We start from the raw sequence: 17,721 nt of genomic DNA, 5'->3' as shown, positions 1-17,721 counted from the left end.
ATGGTGGGTGGGTGAGTGGGAGGTAGAGGTAAGTTTTACTTTAAAAAGCTCTGATTAGTGGTGGGATGGGTGCAGAAGTTCATGGAGTTCAGACAAGCCTATTAAAGACTAAACCCTGAGTTCAGAGAGCACTTCTCAAGGAAGCAAAGCATTTGTGAGTCCATCAGCTGTTTTATGAGAGGCCTGTTTTCTAAAAATGAAGACTTAAGCATGCAGCATTCAATTTGAATGAATAATTCATTGGTGCTCAGTAAATCAATATGTTTTGGCAGAATGTTCTTGTTGTACTGGTTAATGTTTCTGTTTGTGTTGTAGTAAATCATCTTTGAATGAGTGTAGTTTTTCTTTTTTGTTCGTTTCTTCCTTTCGGCCTAGAGATGATTATCAGTATCTAGAGAATCTGATGTAACATTAATGAGACTGTTGAAAGAATTTATTTTTATGTATCCTCTATTGACTTCTTTAGTTTTGTTGTTTTTAATTTACTTATTTGATGCTTTTTTACAGTACATCTAATCGTGTAATTTTTTAAATGTATAAGTAACATTAATGGAAAAATTGAGAAAATAGAAAAAACACAAACAGTAAAAGTCTATAATCCTGTTAAATTAAAAAAAATCTTCTTTGTGCATGTAAAGAGGACATTTATTTAATCCAAACTTAATTTATATTTACTTTTTTGGGTAAGACAAGCTGCCTCTAAAAAGTTGCCTGTTTTTTTAATGTAGGTGGAAATGGTTAGCCAGCTTGGAATAGATTGTTCTTGTTTTGGAGGGGAGTCACCCCAGTGGCCCCCATCAAATAGGTTTATATACAGCAAGTCAATAATTAATGTTGTAGAAGATGGCCTAACGGGACATTTTTGTTGTGTCTTCCAAGCTGCCCTCTCAACACCCTCTGGTGTGCAGAGACTGGGTTACTGGGATAAGCAAATTGGAGTAAGGACCACGGAGATTGCAGTTGGGTCCCTGGCCACTTCTCTTGAGTTCAGCTTTAATATAACCAACCTCTTTGAAAAACTAAGATACCGCCAACAGAGATCTACTGGCAGAAAGAGCTCCAAGGACCTCCAGAGGGTAAAGTTATGCTGGAAGGGGGATACTGGACTTGTGACAATGAGTTAGGTCATACTGTTAAAAAATAAATAGATAAATTATTAAGATGAAATTTGTTTCCATCACTTCCAAGTAAGATCCATTACTCAGTAAGCAGTTTCTGTCTTTTCTCTTCTTTCCCCAGCCTCTGGCAGCCACTAATCTGCACTTCACTTCTATGGCTTTGTATATTCTGGAAATTTCATATAAATGGAATCACATAATATTTGATCTTTATGTCTGGCTTCTTTCACTTAACATAATGTTTTGGAGGTTCATCCATGTTGTAGCATGTATCAGTGTTTCATTCCTTTTTATGGCTGAATAATATTTAATTGTGTGTATATACCACAACTTGTTTATCCATTCATCTGTTGATGGACATTTGAACTGTTTCAGGCTCCAGGCTCTGAGCCATCAGCCCAGAGCCTGACGCGGGGCTCGAACTCACGGACCGCGAGATCGTGACCTGGCTGAAGTCGGACGCTTAACCGACTGCGCCACCCAGGCACCCCGTGAACTGTTTCAGTCTTTTGTTGGCAAGAATGAATAGTGTTGCTGTGACCCTGCATGAAATGCACTTGATTGAATACCTGTTTTCTGTTTGTTTGGCATATACGTAGAAGTGTTCTTTTGGGTATATATTTAGAAGTGGAATAGTGAGGTCATATGGCAATTCTCTGTTCACCTTTTTGGGGAGCTGACAAACTGTTTTCCTCAGCAGCTGAACCAGCACTCCCACCAGCAAGCAGTGTATGACTATTACAGTTTTGCTATAGAGTTTCTTATGAGAAATCTACTGTCATTCAAATCATTATTCCTCTGTAGGTAATGCATGGTTATTCTCTGACTGCTTTCAAGAATTTTCACTGTCTTCAATTTTTAGTGGTTTGATTATATGTATGGGTATGGATTTCCTTTGATTTATACTCTTTGGGGTTTACTGAGCTTTTTGGAACCTGCAGGTTTTTATCTCTTGCCAAATTTGGGAAGTTTTCAGCCATTAATTTTTTAAAATATTTTTTCATCATTAACACTCTTCTCTTCTTTCTGGAATGCTGATAATGTGAATGTTAGACCTGTGTTATTGTTCATGGTTCTTTTAGGTACTGTTAATTTTTTTTTAATGTTTTTCTCTGTGATTCAGATTGTATAGCTTCTATTGATCTGTGAAGTTCACTGACTTTCTGTTATCTCCATTATACTATTGAGGCCATTCTCTGGGTTTTATTTATGTTACTATGTTTTTCTCTTCTGAAATTTATATTTGGTGCTACTTTATGTCTTGTTTCTTTGCTGAGATTTTTTTTTTACTGTTTTTCAAGAGTGCTCACTATTGTTTGCTGGAGCACTTTTAAAATACTTTAAAGTTTTTGTCCGATAATTCCAAAACTTGTTATCTTGGCATTGGTATCCGTTGATTTTTCTTTTCTTAATAGAGTTGATATTTTCCACATGCTTTTTTTTTTTTTTTTTTTTTTTGGTCGAGTTGTTTTGGATTGTATGAGCCTGGGTTTTGTTTTAAGTGCGTGGAGAGTGTTGATACTTTTGACATGCTGTCAACCTGGTTAGGTTCAGGTCTTATGTTTCATCTGCATTCTTTGAGCTGTGGTTTTAATTTCAGTTTAGTTTTCAGAAGCCCTTGTAGTGTGGTTTGGATCTGTCTTGTGTATGCCTCCCAGTAGTCAGACTGAATCTGGGCAGTAGTCTGTCTTTTATTCCTCAAGTCTTTGGTACACATAATGGGATTAGAGCCCTGTGTGCTCAGCGTGGGGGTCCGTTTAGGTGTTAATAAGCCATTTTTATTCTGTTGCTTTCCTGTGCTCCTCTTTTTATATGCTCTCCCTACTGCTTTCGGATTCCCCATGGTTTCTCTTTGCCATCCTACAACCAGAAAGCTAGGGTTTATTTGTCCCATTGGGCCACACACTTCTGCAACTGCATCTACCACATCCAGGGCCCAGCGGCAGGAGGTAGAACACCTGGGGATTTGGCCCTCCCCTTTTGAAACTATAGCTCCAATTAATGGAGAGGAAGGTTCCCTTGCCTCAGAGTTTGGGCTGCATCAAGCTTTCATTACTGTAGTCTGACACTTCTATCATGCAGTTGCTTGGGGAGAGAGGCATAGGAGAATGTAGGGGGAAAAAAAAAGATTGGATATCTCCGCACTCTACCTGAGCAAAAGGCTTCCCTGCTTCTCGAGCCAGAGAGCTTTTGGCTCTTGCTTTCTCTGCACCAGTGCCTGCTTCTGATGCATTCAGTTTGGGGGATACTAAAAGACGAGAAACAGGTGGTGAGCTCACTGTTGGTTGTGGGGATTTTGAATTCTGGTTCCATCTTGGTTCACATTTACTTGGTTCCTATTTACTTTTCAGAGTCTTCAAGTTGCTGTTCCATTCATTTTGTCCAGATAGGAGAGACAGCTTGGAATATGCTTACCTCCAGCTAACCTGAGACTGAAACAAATGTTTGTTTTTGCTGTTAAATGGCATGGGCTTGACTGTGGGGTTCCAGTTTTTTTTGTTTTTGTTTTTTTAATCTACTCTTTTAATAGACTGGTCCAGAAAACATGGCTACCGCAATTAGGGAGGTGGGAGTTTGGAGACAGACCAGAACACTCCTACTGAAGAATTACTTAATTAAATGCAGGACTAAAAAAAGTAGTGTTCAGGTAAGTTAAATGATCCTTTCTTATGCCTTATCGCAGTTTTTGCATTGATATGTTCCATCTTTAAGAGGTGATTTATTTTTCTGGATACATTTCTAGTATAATTTTATATCATTAGGTCCCTTTAATGTGCTTGTGAAGTAAAAACTTGTGTTAACACGGAAAAGTACCTAAATTACCTGTTGTTTTCTGAATGTTAAACATTTTAATAATGGTTCTTAAATATGGTTAACTTCTTTTTTTTTTAATGTCTTAAATGTTTATTTATTTATTTTGAGGGAGAGCATGCACTAGCAGGGGAGGGGCAGAGAGAATCCCAAGCAGGCTCTGTGTAGGGCTCGACCTCATGAACTATGAGATCATGACCTGAGCTGAAATCAAGAGTTGGACGCTTAACTGACTGAGCCACCAAGGTGCCCCAATTTAGTTAATTGCTAATATCAGTGCTTAAGTTTGAACTTTTAGGCATGCATTTCTCAAGTTTCATGGAATGAAAAAAAAATTGCACGGATAATTTTGTGGCCCATTATTTCACAGTTTATTCCCCATGACTTCCCATCTTTTGGACTCTGGATTGAATTACTTAGGACTACTAAAATTAGGACACATATTTGTTCCCAACAGATACACATTACTTTAAAAGTTAAAAGAAAGTAATAACTCTGCCTAACCAGTTAATAATTCTAAAGGATAAAAGTGCATTGCTTTTCTTCTGAAGCCACCATAACAATTAAACAGCAAAATGAAATAGTAAATAGTTCATCTCTATTAAAGCTCATTATTGAATTTAACAGATAATTAATAGTAGAAATTTAGGTGTAATTAAGGCACGAGTTTTAAATCAGATTTGAAGAAAGACATTTTTATGGTGAGTCCTATTGGGGCTGTTTGATAAGTTAATTTAAATAATGTTATATATAAGTAAACATATTATATTTTATGCTTAGTAATGTAAGATCTTTAAATATAGCGTTTGTGTCATTTTATTATGTGACTTGAATTTTAAATTATTTCAGTAAAACTGAATGTAAAGGAAAAATTATCTCCTATTTCCTGTTGAGTTAGGGGAGATGCTCAACACAATAGTTTTTTCAGGATAGAATTGCTTTTTGTACGTAAGAAAGGAGACCCAAAGTCCTCGTGTTTTTACCTTAGCATTATATTATTTGCATAGTAATCTTGATGATGTTTGCTACCTTTGGTATATTTTATAATCATTTTGTTTGTCTCCTTTATTGTAGGAAATTCTTTTTCCACTCTTTTTTTTATTTTGGTTAATATTAATTAGCATGATGCATCCAAATAAGAAATATGAAGAAGTTCCTGATATAGAACTTACCCCTATGGACAAATCTGTTCTCTCTAACCTAATTCTTGGATATACTCCAGTGACTAATATTACAAGAAACATCATGCAGAAAGTGTCTACTGATCACCTTCCTGATGGTATTGTGAGCTTGTATTTATGGATGGATTCTATCTATAACAGAAAGCCTCCTCAGTATTTTTTTTGCTTGCTTTCTTGAAAAAATGACATTCTTAACAGTTAGGGATATGTCCCCTCACCAAAATTTAGTTTAATAAAAGTTATTAAAATAATGTAATTCTGCTGAAGCATATTATATGTGTCTTCATATTTTAGATTTAATTCCCAGACCATTTATAAAATAAACATATTTGTACAGGATAAAGGATTGGAAGTAATATTTCATTTTGATTCGGACTCCTAGAGTAGTTAAGAAGCTAGAGAGAGAAAGGTTACAAAGCAGTGATCATTTCACACTGTCATGTCTATTTATGGAGGTATATGGTATCAACAGAAGTAGTGCTTAGCTTTGGAGACTATGACTGTGGCTCCCTACCTCAGTCTGTTTCTCTGTGCTGCTCACAGACTGGAACACAGTGTAAGTGAGGCAGTACCAATGAGCCTCAAGTGGCCGTGAGAGAATCCAGGTCGAGAACTAGAGAAAGTGACAGAAATGTTTATAATATGATGATTGATTTAATGAAATGCTGAACTGTTGAAAATAGCAGATTAACATGTTGTCGTATATCAGATAGTTGTGATCAACTTCTGGTATGTATCGTCATAGTTTTGGATAATGCATCACTGAATAGGTGATGCTAATACAATCAGGAGCCGGATAATATTTTCCCTACTGATATCTTTCTGACTTATTACTATTTAATAGTTTTGTCAAGCCCATATCTTATGCTATGTTTGTTGGTTTATCTGAGTACAAGTAGCACAGATCGCCATAAGCATTTAGCCTGCCAGCTCAAAAAACTGATCGGAAAGGTTGAGAATGAAATTCTTTGGTAATTCTGAGTTGGAGTAAAGCATATACACCAAAGAAATCCGAGTCAGTGTGTATTCAACTTAGATGCTAAAATAGTAGAAATATATGTAGCTTTTATTTTAAGTCCTATCTTTTTAACAAGAGAGCTGTCTGAAGGTGGAGTATGCATCCATGGGTGGTAACATGACTGGTAGGATGTTGAACTAACACTATATTTTTTCACATCAATCCGTGTCCACCTTAAAGGTCTGGAAAATCATGACAATTAACATTGAAGTAATACTTTATAACTTACAAAGCATTTTGTTTGTAATTGCTTTTGACCTTAATAACCACTATGATCAGCTCGGTGTTGAGGATGCTGAAGTTTAGAGTATCAAATTGCTCGCGGTCAAGCACATAATCCTATGTTCTTCTATTTCACCACATGTTCTGAAGCTTCTATAGTGAAGAAGTTGCTTGTAAATAAAGCTTTAAGAAAATACTTAAAAATTGGCATTATCTGATGTGAAAGGAAGATGAATGGTAATTGGAGTATTTTCTAAGAAAGGAGCAAGCAGTATGGGGTTGAAATGGCAATTTTTATTCAAAGGAGAGTTGTGTCTTAGTTACTAGAATACATATTTGGTTTCTGAGGAGGATTATGGAATTTTCCTCTTCATAAGAAATATTTGAAAATAAAATACCCATTCACTTATCAATGAGTTATTGTATGTTTTACTTTGAAATAGTTAAGTGAACGGCATATACTGTATACTAAAGTATATACTAAACTTCATCATATTAATAACTCACATGTTACACAGACACATAATTTATGTAATCAGATGATAGCTGAGAGAAATAGTGTCTGTGAAATTGTACTGTTCTTTTATTATTATTATTTAGTATAATTTTAGAATGGCTCTGTTCAGGAAGTTAGAGGATAAAACAAAAGTGCTTATCAAATAGTATATTCATTTAATGTAATGTTAAATTTCAGTCTGTTGTATGATAGTAAACTTGTAATTTTTGAACTAACTTTATTCTCATGTTTTACAGTCATAATTACTGAAGAATATACAAGTGAAAAAGAATTGTTAGTATCCAGTCTTTCTAAGCCCAACAACTTTGTAGGTGTGGTTTTCAAAGACTTCATGTCCTATGAACTCCGTTTTTTCCCTGATATGATTCCAGTATCTTCTATTTATATGGATTCAAGGGGTAAATAGCCCTAAATAATCTTGTAAATCAAATAAATGCGTGTCTTCACTGCTCTTAGTTCAAATGCAAAATTTGATGGGGTCCAGCATTGGTGTTTTCAACTCTATTTGTTCAAATAAGAAAAGTGTCAAGTGTAGCATAAATATATGTATGTATACACAAATATCTATCTATAATTATGTGTAATGTGAAATATAATTTATGTAACATCCATTTTAATTTTAATACATTTGTATATTATTATTATATATATATATAATTTTAATGATAGTTAACAGAAAGCAAAATTGTATCTTGAATTATATGACTTTCTAAACCAGCATTTTTTTTCCTCTATGTAATTGTTTTTCACATATGGTGTGTTGCATATCTTTAAAATTTCAAGGTCTTCTACCAGTGAACTTTTTTAGTTTTATGTTTATTTACATCATGGAAAACAACCTTCAGTGCTTAAACCTGTGGAGAGATACTATCAAACACAAACATTTATTGAGCAATATTAAAGTCCCTTATGCTAAGTACTGAATTTGTGACTTTATTCCAAAAGGCCTTTACAGAATTTTTTTTTTTTTTTCTTTTTTTGGTCCTCTTAACCTGGACTTGTACTGGCATCTGGAAGTCCTTTGACTCTAAGTTACTGTAGAATGACCTTAAAACAGAAAAGGGACTTACTTTATTTTATTTTTTAAAGTTTATTTATTTATTTTGAGAGAGAGAGTGCGAGCATGGGAGGGGCGGGGGGGGGGGAGAGAGAGAAAGAGAGAGGGAGAGGGAGGGAGGGAGGGAGGGAGGGAGAGTGAGAATCCCAGGCAGGCTTTGTGCTGTCAGCACAGAGCCGGATGCAGAGCTCCATCCCACAAACCGAACCGTGATGTCATAACCTGAGCTCAAACCAAGAGTGGGACGCTTAACTGACTGAGCCACCCAGGAGTCTTGAAAAGTGACTTATTTTAAATAACTATGTTTACAGTCAATTTCTTTCTTCCATTTGTATGCATTTACCATGCAATATCCTAACACATGTAACTCTTTTATTTCAAAAATTTCAAATAAACAATCGGGAATGTGATATTCTTTACCTTCAAAGGGCAATTGCTTATCTTCTTCAGTCCTACGGACATTGATTAATTATATTGCTTTAGTAACCCTCCATATATTATCTTTAAAAGAAAGCACTTACATGTTGTGCAGATTTTTATGTCTCACATTTTGTCCCTATAGCTGGCTGTTCAACATCATGTGAGGCTACTCAGTACTGGTCCTCAGGGTTCACAGTTTTACAAGCATCCATAGATGCTGCTATTATACAGGTAAATATGATGAAGGAAGTAAAATAGAGCCACAGTGTATTTTAAGAATTACGCCTTAAGTCTTTACAGTAGGATTTAGTTTGTCTGCTGTTAAATGTACAAAATACATAACATATTACAACTCCTTTAAGAAAAAAGATGAGTCATATTTTCAGTTTAATTTTTTTAGTTTAATATTTTTCAAACCCCACTGTTACTTGATGGTTTCTAAGCATGTGATTTAGCAATTCCATATATCTGTATTATTCTATGTGTGTTGACCATAGGTAATATTTATGAATGATCTATATTTATAGAGTTTTCCCCTTGAATAAAAATAACTTAGTTTAAAGAAAATGAATGTTTTTGTTATGTTACTCATAGTTGTGGATTTCATTTTTTATTTAATAAATAATTATCACTTATTTGCCAAACATTGTTTCTAAGTTGAATGCTTAGAACATGAATCCATTTAATCTGTAGCAAACATATGGGATTTGTGCTATTATTTTATTTTTTAAATGTTTGTTTATTTTGAGAGAGAGAGAGAGAGAGAGAAAGAGCGAGTGAGTGCATGCTCCAGCAAGGGAGGGACAGAGAGAGAGGGAGAGAATCCCAAGCAGGCTCTGCACTCTCATTGCAGAGCCTAACATGGGTCTTGATCTCACAAGCTATGAGATCATGACCTGAACCAAAATCAAGTCGGATGCATAACCGACTGAGCCACCCAGGCACCTGAGATTTGTGCTATTATTATTTCCATTTTACATATGGAACTGAAGCACAGGGAGATTGACTTTCCAAAATTCAGTTAATTAGTGACAAAGCTAATTCCAACTATGGCTTTTTGGCTCCCAAGTTTGTGTTTTAATACTGTACTGCCATGAGGATTGTGTATAAAGGTTACAGTTATAATCTAAAGACATGCTTAGACCTTATCAGGTGTTTCACATTTTAGTAGAAATGAACAGGAGACCTGGCTCTGTTGTTAGACTGCTATGTAGTAAAATGACAACAGTAATAATGCTTTACTTGACAGGGTTGTTGTAAGAACCAAATGCTATGTGTCAGATTGTCTTATAAACTCTGACAGCATGTATTATAGAGCTGTAATATTACCCAAATTCAGTAATATAGAAGTTTAAGGTAAAGGCAGTAAAATATAGGATATATCACAGTGATGGTGTTATAGTGCTTACTTGTGTTTTTGGCCGAAGACCTTAGCCATCCACAGCCCAGACCACACTGGATGAACAGGCAGAGCAGATCTTATTTTAGACATTTAATTGAATGTTAGATAGAAGTATCATACAGCATAAAGTTTTATTATTCTGTCTACACATGCTTCATACATAGATTTTAAAACGATAGGACATACTATTTTAAAAAAGATTTTTTAAAGACAGTCTTTCATGGTACTAATAATCGTTCCTTAATTCCTCAATATTACAAGTGCATATTTTTGTTAAGATGTATATAATTGCTTAAGAGAATAATTATTCAGTTTTATTTTCTTTGATAAGCTATTTCATCAAAATTCGTATACTACTCAACTTCAGACTTAAACTTCATGGTATGCTTCCAGAATGAATGAAAGCAATAATGTGTGCTTGTACTTTGACATTGGGGTCTGTCACTTTATTTCAGGTGTGTAGTTTTTGAGTATTGTATTTGTAATAGGTTTGTATAAAATATGGGGGTATAATTGTCACATTTTATTGGGGACCACTAAATTCATTGACTGTATGTATGTTTTCCAATTCTAGCTGAAGACCAATGTTTCCTTTTGGAAGGAGCTGGAGTCCACTAAAGCTGTCATTATGGGAGAAACTGCTATGGTTGAGATAGACACCTTTCCCCGAGGAGTCATTTTAATATACCTAGTGATAGCATTTTCACCTTTTGGTTACTTTTTGGCAATTCATATCGTAGCAGAAAAAGAGAAAAAATTAAAGGAGTTTTTAAAGATAATGGGACTTCATGACACTGCCTTTTGGTATGTTATTAAAAGTTTATTATTTAGTATGGTTAATAATTACATTAAATGTACCTATCTCCAGAGTTGTAATTTTGTTATTCACTCAACTTGAGGAGGTGCTTTTGTTTTTGAAGTTGAGACTAGGCATCAAACTGCAGCAATAGATTGGCTTTTTTTTTTTTTTTTTAACATAAGGGAAGTGGGATTTGGGAAACTCATGTTGATATTACATGTTTAAATTTTACTTCACATTTTGTCATAATTGATGAGGTGTGTTCTATGTATTTCAGTGTATAGAACATATGAGATCTTGGAAAGTTAGAAATTAATTGCCTGTTGTAGTCTTCCCCCAATATCATAGCATATATAAGTTATTAAAAATTTAATTAAAATGATTGAACTTTGCATATGTGGCATATGGGGTTCCCTCCTCTCCCCAGGAAAAAAGTTATTTTTGTAAGTTAAGATGAAAATATACAAATAATTTATAGAGAAATTTAGAAAATGTTTTCACAAGTAAGCCATAACATGTCAACATCTTTATACAATGATAATTTTATAGAGGCATGCATTTTTATAAATAATTCTAAATGTATTTTCCTTACTTTTCCCACTGTGTAGTAGGAAAATTTATTTTGAGCTCATTTGGGGGGAAAAGTTAATACTGTGTATGTGAGTTGATATTATAGTCCCTTTTACAAAATTGTATTCCATTTAGCCCAGTTGAATACAGCAGTTAATTATAACACTTTACATAATGGGGTCATTGTGTATAGCATATTTTCTTTGCTTGTTTTTTTCTCCTATCATTTGAGTAGTCATTGGTTTTTAAGATACACTGAGCTGTTAAAGTGCTTTGTGAGGAAATGGAAGAAGTTAGGCAAATCAGTTTCTTAATGCCTCAGTTTTGCCTCTGTAAAATGATGGGTTCAATTTTGGTAATGTAGGTATCTTTTAGCTCTGTTTCAGTGCTTTTATGTTTCATGGTAACGTACATCAGATAATGATCTAACATTTTTTTAAAAAGCCCTAAATACTGTTGCAGTTCCATTGAACTCTGATTTGGGAAGAAATTTTGAGTAAATACAGTGAGTCTGTTGTCGAACTTCTTGATCTTACATTGTGTAAATGTAGTAAGTACGTTGTCGATTAGTGAGATAGTCTTCATTGCTTAAAGTGTCAAAAAGGCAGGCCGTCAGAGGTTTAATTATAGCCTAGGCCATAAAGTTGTCATTAAATTCTTTCATATTTTAAGAAAATTGGAAGTGTTTTTGCATTATTGAACTTTTGAGAATATTGGATTTAAATTAGTCATGAATTGCTATTAATTTGGAGGTTTTTTTTGACTCTTGAAAAGATAATCATTCTATGTCAGACCTTTATCATAACCAATGTTGTATTTTTTTAAAGTTTATTTATTTTGAGAGAGAGAATGTGAGCAGGGGAGGGACAGAGAGAGAGGGAGAGAAAAAATCCCAAGCAGGCTCCATGATGTCAGCACAGAGCCCGACACAGTGCTCGATCCCATGAACCGTGAGATCATGACCTGAACCGAAATCCAGAGTCAGACACTTAACCGACTAAACCACCCAGGCACCCCATATATTTTTAATTACTATTATAAGAACATTAGTTTTCAGTAAATGAGCATACACAGGAAAGAATAAACTTAATTTTAAGAATAAAATGGCTGAAGTTCTGTTTGAAATGATTTTCTGTGAAAGCCCATGCACTTAATCATAGGTGTATTTGTATTCTCATTTTAGGCTTTCATGGGTTCTTCTGTATACAAGTTTGATTTTCCTTATGTCCCTTCTTATGGCAGTCATTGCAACAGCTTCTTCATTATTCCCTCAAAGTAGCTGCGTTGTGATATTTCTACTTTTTTTCCTGTATGGGTTATCATCTGTGAGTATTTTGACTTGAAATGGGAATAAAGAACTGTCAAAATTGTTGATTAATATAGCAAAGTGCTTATTCTGTGGTTAACTTAGAGTTGATTTGTTACTAGGTTACTCACAAACGACTTATACATAGACAGCATCATTGTACTTCCCATATTTTAGAAAAGGTACAAAATAGCCTCATGTTTATTTTTTTTATTTTTATTTTTTATTTTTTAAGTAGGCTCTACGCTGTGCGTGGGCTTGAGGGGCTTGAACTCATGACCCTGAGATCAAGACCTGAGCTGAGGTCAAGAGTCGGATGCTTAACCGACTGAGCCACCCAGGCGCCCTGGTGTAGTCTCACATTTCTATTATAGGGTGATGGGTGATGTGTAAAGGTATGCCTTTGTAAATATAGCTCTTTTTAAGGAACCTACTGAAATCATTGTTGCACTATATGCTAACTAATTTGGATGTAAATTAAAAAAAATAAAATTAATAAAAAAATAAAAGAAAAAAAAGTGTAAATATAGCTCTTGGATAGTATTGATATTCATCTGCTCTATTGGCTAAATGCTTCCTGTTAATGGCCAGCCTTTGTGTTCCTGTGGTTCTAGTTTCTATTATGATTGGCTTATGTGCCCATGCTGTACCATTTATTAAATTTTTTCATGATCACCCTTGCTCTTTCACGTGATAATTTACAAGCAACTCAGACTTCTACATACAGTTACCTGAGTTTGTATCTCATCAAGACATCGAGTTTAAAAGATAGGTTCTCTGTTTAAAAGCTGGTTGATTTATTGTTTTGTTCACATGTACACATCTAACTGCAGACGCATGTGGCTGGTTATGGTTTCTGTCGTGTAGAGGTAGTCATGTCTGCCTATTTACATAGATAAAATGTTTTTAATGTTTATCATCTTAAATTTTTTAATGTATTTATTCCTGTTTCTATGAAAATAAAATATCTTACCATAGCATTTAGAAATTATTTTAATGAATGTATTTTCCAATGATTGTTCTTTCACAAGCAAAATTAATTTTGTTTTCATACCAATGTATATGAACAATGCATTAACTTTAATATTTATATTTTGCAGGTATTTTTTGCTTTAATGCTGACACCTCTTTTTAAAAAATCAAAACATGTGGGAATAGTTGAATTTTTAGTCACTGTGGCTTTTGGATTTGTTGGCCTTTTGATAGTCCTCATGGAAAGTTTTCCCAAATCATTAGTGTGGCTTTTCAGTCCTTTCTGTCAATGTACTTTTTTGATTGGTATTGCACAGGTAGGTAATATATTTATCTTGCTTCCACTACTAAGTACTTTTTCTCTCCAGTTCCATGCAGCTTGTTATACTGCAGTGATACTGCCTTTGATTTGCAAAAAAATTATTTTATAATTTCAACATAAGAAAGGAATGCTGTTTGAACACTGGAGTACATTTTATATGGGTTTCATTTATATTTTCTCCATTTTTAAGTTTTTCATCTGTATGATCTGTTTAGAAGTTTTCTATCTTGTGTATTAGTATATCTCAGTAGTTTATTTTCACTGCAATAACTCAGTTTGTTAAAAGTCATTTTAAGCGCCAGGTATTCTAGATTGCTATATGGCCTGGTTACATTGCTACTTTGGTACATTTATCTCAGGTGTGTACCTGGCAGAAAATTGTGGTGTGTGGAGCAAAACAAATTTTCATGACTGTTATCAGTGAAACGAGTAGGCTGGTGGATTTTATTACTTTAGGATTCATGGGATTGTCCTTCGCCTAAATAATATTTATATTTATGTATTTATTTTTAAAGTTTTTATTTGATTTTTATTAGTCTATTTTATAGGGGCAGTCAGGTTCCGAGGGAAGTATTCTTATGAGAAACTGCTTCTTCTATTATAAAACATAAATTTCGTCAATGTATAAAGCAAAAATGTAATTACTTAAAATAAGAGATTATTCATGTTGACTAAATAGAATATTCTGATTTGTGAAACCTTAGATTAATGTTTATGAGTATTGAGTTAAGCAAATTTTAATTACTTTGGACCTAAGAGCTATCGTTTACACATTTTAAGAGTCCACTGAGTTCTCCTTCACTTAGGAAAGTAGATTTATAGATTCATAGGTCTTTGTTGCTTGTGGGAAGGACTTCCCAATGTCATTTAATCATCTTCATTTCACAGATGAGGAGACTGAGATCCAGAATGGTGTAATTAGCATTTATTCCTAATGGCAGATCTGGGGTCTAAATGACACCTCAACCTCTAGTACATGTCTTTCTGCTCTATCACATATATCTATTGTGAATAATGGAAGAGTTGTGTTAATTAATCAGAATACCTTCTCCCTTTTCAGTATTGAAAAGATGCTGATCATAATTTTATCCTCTAATACTTAATTTGTTTGACTTCCATGTGGACCATTTGTTTGCAGCAGTTAGTAATACGAGCATACTTTATTTTTATTTCCTTTGATAGTCATAACATTAGAATTCAATGCCCTGGGAAGAGATGTATACTAATTTTAAAACATAACATTAAAAAGGATTGAAATGGATTGTTGTGATAAACTTATATTTTGGTAAAGTTTGTTGTTTTCCTTATAAATTCTTACTACTAATTTAGTAGACTGTTAGAAGGCCCAGTTTGGTTACCATCGATCTGGATATAATGAGAAACTCTAGGTAGTGTTAACTTTTGCTTATTTGTATTGTTTTTATATAATAAAGTTGGTGTTTCTGTTTTCCAGGTCATGCACTTAGAAGATTTTAATGAAGGTGCTTTATTTTCTAATTTGACTGAAGGCCCATATCCTCTAATTATTACTCTTGTCATGCTAGCACTTAATAGTATATTCTATGTCCTCTTGGCTGTCTATCTTGATCAAGTCATTCCAGGTATGCAGGTACCTATTGGATTTTACTTTAAAGATTTTAATTTTTTTGCTCACATAGGGTCAACTTAGTTTAAATGTTTTCTTCTAGCTGGAGTACCCTAGTCATATTTGTTGTTTAAACTCTTAGTTTAATTTTAAATAAGTATATTTCGTACCTGTGCCTTAATGACTAGTGAATGTAGGGAGATTCTCTTCAAAAGAGAGCAGTTTGCTTTGAAAACTTAAGTCTGTGACTCAATTTATGTCTGTTGTTAATCTTTGTTGACTAAAGTATTGTTAATGTTAATCTTTGTTGGCTAAAGTATTTCACTACTTTACCCTCTAAGGTGCAAAACTATGAGGTAATCTTGTAACTCCCACCACTGTCCTTATCCATCATTCATCTATAGCCAACTCCTGTTGATTGAAAATATTATTAAAATAATCTAACACTCCCTTGACTTTCCCCTTTGAGTTCCTCATTACTTTTGTCTGTGTTCTAGACTGGCACTTATATGGTAACTACTAGACAATATGATTTTTAAAATTTGAATTATTTAGAATTAAAGAAATTAACAGCCCATTTCCTCGGTAGCACAAGTCACCTTCCGACTGCTTAGTAAGCCACAAATGGCTGTTAGTTACCATATGGTACAGTATGCATAACAGGACATTTCCACCACTGCGGAAGGCATCTAGACCATACCTCTCATCTAATTACCTGCTTCAAGCCTGTCTAAAACTTAGCCATTGCCTTTAATCAAATTAATCACCTGCTCAGAAATCATCTTGCTGGACATATCCTAGTGAATTAAATAGAAACTCTTTATGTATGAATGTCCTTCACATTACTTTTATAGATTTAAGCTCTCCTTTTCACTCTCTGCCTCCTTACTGTATTTTATATTCATCCAAATAGCCCTATTTACCTATTTAAGCCCAGCTTCAGTGAATCGGTTAGATTGTTTTTAGTTACTCTTAACAGAAGATCGTTTTTAATTGGCTTAAGCAAGAAGGAAACTGATTGTTTTACTTAAAAGGAAGTCCAGAGATAGGATAGGTTCCGAATTGGTTGCCTTATTCAAAGACCCACATTCTCTAGGCTTTTGCCCCCTGTGCCTGTCTTCCTGGCTGCTGTGGGATGCTTCTTTGTTCCTGTCCAATGGAGGAGGGAGGGTGAATCTTTCCCCCACCTAAACCCTTCGCTTCTGATTGGTTACATGCTGACAGCCAGAGCAGTAACAGTCAGCAGAGGGTGCCACGTACTGATCAGATGAGTCAGGATCCTCTCCGTAGAGGGGATCAGATCTAGATGTGGCCATCTAGAAGAGGTTGGATATTTTTTTTTTAATGGGAAGTGTTGGCTTTTTTAGGGAAAGAGGTGAAAATGGGTATATACTGTGTGAGCAACCATCACTGTCTACTGTGTCTAAGTCTTCTTCGCCTGTCCTGTTGCCGTGTTACTCTCCTGATTTTAAAAACCTCCGTGAACTGTGTCCACTTTTCGAAGTAATAAGTACTAGCCGTTTTCAAAGACACGATAAGATGATACCCATTACAGCCCTCAGGATATGTTCCTCATTCAGGCATAAACTTCTCTTCCTTTGAACTCTTACTAGCGCCATGCATGATGTGCTTCATGTCTGCAGCGTGTTCTAGGCGCTCGTTACACATGTGTGCCCGTAAAGATGGGAGCTCCTTCGGGACAGAAAATGCGCTTTATTCACCTTTACATTCTCCTGTGCTCTAAGCATCTCAGATGGTTTGTAGACTAGAATTATTTGTCAGTAAAAACATTTTTCACACAGTGCTGATTTAATACTTTTAATATGAACTTTAGCTCCAGGTCATGTGTTTCACATACTGTCTTTATAATTTCAAATCTAGTTTCTAGAAATAATTTGTGAGGGTAATTCATTTTTTTATTTTTTTTATTTTTCAGGGGAATTTGGCTTACGGAGATCATCTTTATATTTTCTAAAGCCATCATATTGGTCAAAAAGCAAAAGAAATTATAAGGAGTTATCAGAGGGCAATGTTAACGGAAATATTAGTTTTAGTGAAATTGTTGAGCCTGTTTCTTCAGAATTTGTGGGAAAAGAAGCCATAAGGTATGATTTAATCTTTGGCAACTTAGGTATAAGAAGTAGTTAAACACTGCTACATTTAAATCCTATTTTTAAATAATGTCTGTAACTACTGTGTCTTAGATTTTGGTACACAGCTCATGATTTAAAAAAGATTTTTTTTTTTTAATGTTTATTTATTTTTGAAAGAGACAGAGACAGAATGCGAGTGGGTTAGGGGCAGAGAGAGAGGGAGACACAGAAACAGAAGCAGGCTCCAGGCTCTGAGCTGTCAGCACAGAGTCCGACGCGGGGCTCGAAGTCAGGAGCTGTGAGAACATGACCTGAGCCGAAGTCGGAC

General features: G+C 34.6%; 1 protein-coding gene across 1 annotated transcript in view; it reads left to right on the top strand.

The window, feature by feature from the left end:
- The window catches only part of ABCA5 (ATP binding cassette subfamily A member 5), a 74,875-nt gene that overhangs the window by 9,015 nt on the left and 48,139 nt on the right, over positions 1 to 17,721 (top strand). Inside the window, exons 2-10 of the mRNA XM_049636416.1 lie at positions 3,649 to 3,765; positions 5,004 to 5,208; positions 7,104 to 7,265; positions 8,487 to 8,575; positions 10,321 to 10,550; positions 12,299 to 12,440; positions 13,522 to 13,710; positions 15,169 to 15,316; positions 17,237 to 17,405. Coding sequence (XP_049492373.1) covers positions 3,664 to 3,765; positions 5,004 to 5,208; positions 7,104 to 7,265; positions 8,487 to 8,575; positions 10,321 to 10,550; positions 12,299 to 12,440; positions 13,522 to 13,710; positions 15,169 to 15,316; positions 17,237 to 17,405 — 1,436 coding nt within the window. The 5' untranslated portion in view covers positions 3,649 to 3,663. The remainder of the gene's footprint in view (positions 1 to 3,648; positions 3,766 to 5,003; positions 5,209 to 7,103; positions 7,266 to 8,486; positions 8,576 to 10,320; positions 10,551 to 12,298; positions 12,441 to 13,521; positions 13,711 to 15,168; positions 15,317 to 17,236; positions 17,406 to 17,721) is intronic.

This window comes from Panthera uncia, chromosome E1, assembly GCF_023721935.1.
Source record: "Panthera uncia isolate 11264 chromosome E1, Puncia_PCG_1.0, whole genome shotgun sequence".
Taxonomy (NCBI): Eukaryota; Metazoa; Chordata; class Mammalia; order Carnivora; family Felidae; genus Panthera; species Panthera uncia.
The sequence above is the reverse complement of the archived record's forward strand: the minus strand, read 5'-3'. Positions and strand labels throughout refer to the sequence as shown.